This window comes from Mus pahari, chromosome 10 (assembly GCF_900095145.1).
Source record: "Mus pahari chromosome 10, PAHARI_EIJ_v1.1, whole genome shotgun sequence".
Classification (NCBI taxonomy): domain Eukaryota; kingdom Metazoa; phylum Chordata; class Mammalia; order Rodentia; family Muridae; genus Mus; species Mus pahari.
The window spans coordinates 10,346,460-10,352,409 of record NC_034599.1 but is presented as its reverse complement, the minus strand read 5'-3'; the positions used below and the strand labels follow the sequence as shown (position 1 = coordinate 10,352,409).

The following is a 5,950-nucleotide window of genomic DNA, read 5'->3' as shown; positions in this document are numbered from 1 at the left end:
CTCTCTCTCTCTCTCTCTCTCTCTCTGAGGCATGGAGGCTACTCAGGTCTGGCTACTGGCTGCTCTCCACACCTGTAGCTCATAGAAGCTGAAGGCTGATAAAAGGGCAGTGGGTGGAGTGCCCTCAGCCCGCTCACCTCTTTGGCTTCAGGAGGAGCAACAGGAGGGCCCTGCCTTGAAGGTACATCTAAAGACAATGCTGAGGTGGCTGGTGTCTTTCCTCTCTTCGGTCTTACCTTCCCAGTCTTTGAGAAAAGTTGTTCTTTGTGCAAACTTGGAGCTGGCTCTGTGGAAGAACAGTCTTGGGCTTGGAGTTCAGGATGGGTCCTGCAGTAGAGTCTGGGTCTCTAAACCACATCTCAGACATCCTGAGGTAGACTACTACTCTGGCTAAAGGGCTGATGTGTAGGGCAGGCTCCCAGCAAGCCTAGGTGATGTAGGACCCGTGAGGTCCTGGCAGTGAGGACTGACTGGAGCCCCCCTGAACCTGGGCTTCCCCTTGTTCTAGCAGAGGGGCGGTGTCTCTGTCCAGCCTCTCCACCCCACCCCACCCCCATTGCCAGTACAACCCAGAAGAGAACTGGAAATGTATCAGTAAACACCAAGGTACAAGCCAGCCTTCCCGTTCCTGTGCTAGGATGAGGGCTTAAAGGTGGAAGGTTCCTTACCCCCAGCCCTGAGAGGCCAGCAGGGGTCTTAGCATTGTCTGTTACAGCCTGACACATAGGGTGTCTCTGAAATAGACTGGGGTTGGTTGAAATGAGCTAAGGAAAGCTCATTGGTTGAAGGGTCAGGGTGGGGATGAGCTACTCTGAGGAGCTGGTGTGGACCCTTCCTAGGGATAGACCTAAGGCTGGCATGTGATGGATAAAGCTGGCTTTGACATCCCACCCCACCATGTTCTTTGGGTATAAGGAGAATCTGCTTACTGGGAATCGGTTACTTGGCCAAGAGGCTGGCTGTGGGTTGGGACTAAAGCTCTAAACTTCCAGTCCATATTATTACCAAAGGAGCAAACTGTATCTAAGTGAACAGCTTGGATCCATTCCCTGCCTGCCCTCCTCTCCAGAGCTGCTGCTGTTTGTTTGTTTTTCTTTTTCCTCTCTTTTTCCCTGTTGGTCAGTTTGCTTTCTACATTTCTGCAATGGTTTGCAATGAGCGTCAGATCCAAGTCTTACTCTACATTCTGCGATGCTGCTCTACACAGAAGGTTCTAGAAGCAGCCAGAGTATTTCAGCAACCTAAGGGAGCCTTGGCACCCCTGGTTGGCAGGAGTGGGGTGGGTCTTACCTTCCTGGTCTCTCAGAATATTTGTTCTCTCTACCATGGGCCCCTCTCTGCGGCAGGTCATGGCACAGTGGTGGCAGATCCTCTTGGGGTTGTGGGCAGTCCTACCCACCTTGGCAGGGGACAAACTTCTCAACGTCTGCATGAATTCCAAGCGCCACAAGCAAGAGCCTGGCCCAGAAGATGAACTCTACCAGGAGGTAAAGAGCAGAGCTGGCCCAGGGGCTGGGGCGGCTTCTTAGAATTATTAGAGAAGAAATACAGACCACGTGGTCTCTGTACCCCATCACCCCTAATCATTTAGATCCTTAATTTGGGGTCCATCTAGGGCTCTGCCACTAAACTGCTCTGGCCGCTTGGGAAACAAGTCATGTGGTGGTCCCAGAGGCTATGTTAGCTAATCTGTCTCCTTGTCAGTTTCCTAAAGGCTGTAGGAGGAGGAACATTCCTATGACAAACCCCTCCCACCCGTGGTACAGACCCAGGTTCCTGAATCCTCTTTCCATTTGCTTTCCTGGATTTATGGCCCCACCCCCACCCCCTGGAGCAGACACCTGGAAGCTATACTTTGTGGCAAGAAGACAGAGGGAAGGGAGGTCAATGGTCAGGTGTACCCCATTCTTCAGATGCTAGAATTCCTCCTCTGGAGAGGTGCTCATGTCCCCTCTCCTGATACCCTTCTGCCCCCACCTCAGTGCAGGCCTTGGGAGGACAATGCCTGCTGCACACGCCGCACAAGCTGGGAAGCCCACCTTGAGGAGCCCATGCTCTTTAACTTCAGCATGATGCACTGTGGACTGCTGACCCCGGCCTGTCACCAGCACTTCATCCAGGCCATCTGCTTCCATGAGTGTTCCCCCAACCTGGGGCCTTGGATCCAGCCGGTGAGGACATAGGGGACAGGAGGCAGACTCATGCAATACCCTTCCATCAATCCTAGGCTGGCATCTACAGGAGGCAAGTAAGAACAGGAGTTGCTGCCCCTCTGGGGACAGGAGCAGAGCCAGAGGTCTCTGCTGGGGACAGGGATGAAAAGGAAGCTAAAATGCCTCTGAACCTGCAGGATAGCATGACAGACACTGATGAGGGCAAGTAGGATAAGGCTGGGTGGAATGAGATGAATCTGAGTGTGAATTCCATCTCCTGTACTTACTAACTGTAAGGCCTGGGACCAATGAGCCGCTCCGCCTCACAGTTCTCATTTATCCAGTAATTGATGATGATGATGATGATGATGATGATGATGATGATACCTAGGCTGAGAGATAGCTTAGTCAGTAAAGTGCTTATCACTATGCATGGGGACCTTAGTTCACTCCTCATAAGAAAGCCAGATGTGGAGGTATGTTGCTGTAACCCCAGCACTGCAGAGGCAGAGACAGATGGATCCTGGGAGCTTGCTTGCCAGCCAGCCTGCTTGGTCAGGTCTAGGTCAAAGAGAAAATCTAAACCAATGTGGATGGTGCCTGCAGACCAATACTTGAGGTGGTTCTCAGCTCTGCAGAGAGAGGCATGGGCGCTTGCATGCGTGCACGCACACACATTCGCCTGCATTTACAGAATGTAAACACATGCACACAGGGAACTTTCGGGATAGCATTTGAAATGTAAATAAAGAAAATAATAATAATAAATAGATAAAAGAGAAGAAATAATACTTACAGACATTGTAAAGAATTAAAATCTGCCCCTCTCTTCCTGCACCCAGGTGGACCCAAACGGGCAGGAAGAGCAGCGGGTTTGGGGCGTGCCGCTGTGCCGGGAGGATTGTGAGGAATGGTGGACTGCCTGCCACTCATCTTCCACTTGTAAATCCAGCTGGCTCCACAGCTGGGATTGGAGTCAGGGTGAGTGGATTAACTGCGTGCTTGTGGGCGGCCCTAGGCCTGGGTGAGGCTGCACGGGGCTCGGAAGGGAGGGGACAATGGAAAGTTAGGAGCCCATTCTCGACCCCCACAGGGAAGAAACACTGCCCTGCACATGAGCCCTGCCTCCCTTTCACGTATCACTTCCCCACCCCGGATGACCTGTGTGAGAAGATCTGGAACAACACGTTCAAGGCCAGTCCTGAGCACAGGAACAGTGGGCAGTGTCTGCAGAAGTGGTTTGAGCCTACCCGCAGCAACCCTAACGTGGAAGTGGCCGTCCACTTTGCCAGCGCTGCCTTAGCCCCACAGCTTTTTTACATCCTCCCAGCCTTCTCTCTGTGCCTGTCGTTCCATCCCTGAGCCCCACTCCCTCCTGATTCTTCTGGACCATGGCCATCTCCTTCTTCAGGCCATTCATGTTGAGGGCAGGCTGGCGTCTGAATTTCCCATGCCTCCCAGGGTCCCTCCACTGCTTGGCTCCATCTCCACTGGTCTGGATGGCAGCTGGTACCCAGCAGTCTACGGTGCCTCATTTCTCCTGCCTTTACGAATGGGCACTACTATAGGACTCCGCGCTTCTTCTGTCCACAACCAACTCTTTTGTGACAAAGACAGTGTTGACAGTCAAGCAACATGTCCTATCATGGTACCTTCAATAAAAGGCCAGGAAACTCTCCATGTGTCATTCTGATCTAGTCCCATGAGCACCAATCCAAGATGCATCGAGAGAGCTGCCTTGCCTTCATTAAGATTTTAATTTCCTTGACTACTAAGGGGTGTGAGAATTGTTAATATTTATTGGTCATTTAGAATGTTTTTCTCTTATACATTCTGTGTGTGTCTGTGTGCGCGCGTGTGTGCGCACGCTCTCCTTCCTTTCTTCTATCCCCCTCTCTTTTCTTGAGAAAGACTCTCACGTATCCCAGGTTGGCTCTGGAACTCAAGGATGACCTTAAACCTCATCTTCTTCCATCCACCTTCCAGTTCTGGGGTTATACACATATGCCATCGCCCCTGTTTTCAGGCTGTGCTAAGGAGCCAGCCTGCTAGGCAAGAACCCTAACAACTGAACCATATCCACAGTCACGCCGTGCTAGGCTTGAATTTTGGACCCTTGACTTCTAAGCTGCTTTTTCTACTTTCTGATACACCCAACCCCCCACCCCCTTGTTGAGAACTGACCCTGGTCTTATGCTTGCTTGGCGTATGTTTTACCACTCAGCTAAATCCCAAAAGCCTTTTTACTGCTCTGCAACTCTTGACAATTCTTTTGATCTTCATGGAAGACTGCTTTGATTTTTCTTTCCCACTGAGAGAAATGAGGCGTTGGACCAGATGATTTAATTTAAAAACAAAGGAGGGGGGAATCCAGGGGTCCCACTTGCTAGATCACATCCAAAAGCCCGAGACAGAAGCATAGCATTAGCTTGTAGAAGGGCCACTGACTCAAGTATTTCCTATGAGTAGATTCACAGCATTGGTCTGGGTGCTAGGAACCTTCCAGAGTCAGAAGCTGACCCCTCCCAAAGCTAAATGGTGACTTCCCTGTCACACTTTTTTTGTGGCCCTTAAGGTACTTTCTCGAGAACACTGATTCTCTCTTGACATAAACTCTGTGCACCAATAAACTCAGTGTGTATTATTTTTGTACTTATTCATGAAACAGATGTCCCCAGGAGAGTGCTAGAGTCTCAAAACCAAGTGTGGAACTCAGAATCCGGAGCAGGGGACAGCTGTCAGCAATGACAGGGACAAACTTGTGTACAGGATATCTAGAAGAAAAGGGCCAGCTAGATGGGTCCTGAAAGAGTTTCACAGAAGCAAGGCTTGAATTTCAGTGGAGAACAAAAAAGTATGTTCTTAAAGCCCATTGAGGTACAGAGACCCCAAAGAACAGAGCTGGCCATGGCTTATAAACGAACCAATACATACCCCTTCAAAATTACCTACGGGAAGCCAGACATGGTGACACACACCATGGAGTCTGAGGCAGAAGGCTGACTAAGTTTGAAGCTAGCCAACATATAATAATACAGGGACACTCCCACACCCATCTTTCTCTTCAGAATGGAGAACCATGGAGAATCTGAAGGTGTCTTGCTCATACAGTCAAGGGCTTAATGATTTTAAAGTGTTGTAAGTGTAAAACTCACCAAAGTAGAGTTAAAACTGAGGTGAGGAGAACAAGACTAGTTCTGCAACAGGTCAGGTTTTCCATTGAGTCTCTTCACTTTTCAGACTAGAACACGGCCAAGATATGTTTGAAACCAGCAATATCTAACTCCCATTTCCAGCAGACCCAAAGTTCCACGTGACTCCACATCCTTAGCCTACACACCCAGTCTTTGGCAACTCCCACCTCAAGCTGACTCCCATGTCCAGGCCAGCTACAACCAACCCCCATCTCCAGCTGACCCCCATCTCCAGCCTACCCTCCCCCCAGCTCCAGCTGACCCTCCCCCCAGCTCAAGCTGACCTTCATGTCCAGCTGATACCCCCAGCTCCAGCTGACCCCCAGCTCCAGTGTTTCACTGAACAGCCTGGCCCAACGTGGACTGAGTCAGAACTGTAGTCAATAAGGAAGGAAGCGAGAGTAAAGATGAGGCTGGTAAAGCTGGGAGAGCTCATGTGGCTAGAGAGACCGATTCCTGCCCCTTTCCACTTTGGGATAGATAAGTGGGAGGTTTTCCTAGAGAGACATGAACTGTTGACTCTCAGATTGTTTTGATAAGCACTAACACACATGTGCTTAAGGACTTCTGACACCTAGCTCAAAGCTCCAGCCAGCACCACCG

The 5,950-nt window shown here is 50.4% G+C and overlaps 1 protein-coding gene across 1 annotated transcript; it reads left to right on the top strand.

Annotated features, from left to right (window-relative positions):
* Positions 1-7: 7 nt before the first annotated feature.
* Positions 8-3,830, top strand: Izumo1r (IZUMO1 receptor, JUNO). The gene is made up of 5 exons (XM_021207917.1): positions 8-181; positions 1,347-1,487; positions 1,983-2,171; positions 2,996-3,134; positions 3,247-3,830. The coding sequence occupies exons 2-5, from the start codon at positions 1,350-1,352 to the stop codon at positions 3,513-3,515; spliced, it is 735 nt and encodes a 244-aa protein (XP_021063576.1). The 5' UTR covers positions 8-181; positions 1,347-1,349; the 3' UTR covers positions 3,516-3,830.
* Positions 3,831-5,950: the final 2,120 nt, after the last annotated feature.

Excerpts from the sequence above, each read along its gene's own strand:
- Izumo1r (XM_021207917.1), top strand. The coding sequence starts at position 1,350 with ATGGCACAGTGGTGGCAGATCCTCTTGGGGTTGTGGGCAGTCCTACCC. Across the intron at positions 1,488-1,982 it reads AAGATGAACTCTACCAGGAG|TGCAGGCCTTGGGAGGACAA; the intron begins GTAAAGAGCAGA and ends CCCCCACCTCAG. Across the intron at positions 2,172-2,995 it reads TGGGGCCTTGGATCCAGCCG|GTGGACCCAAACGGGCAGGA; the intron begins GTGAGGACATAG and ends TCCTGCACCCAG.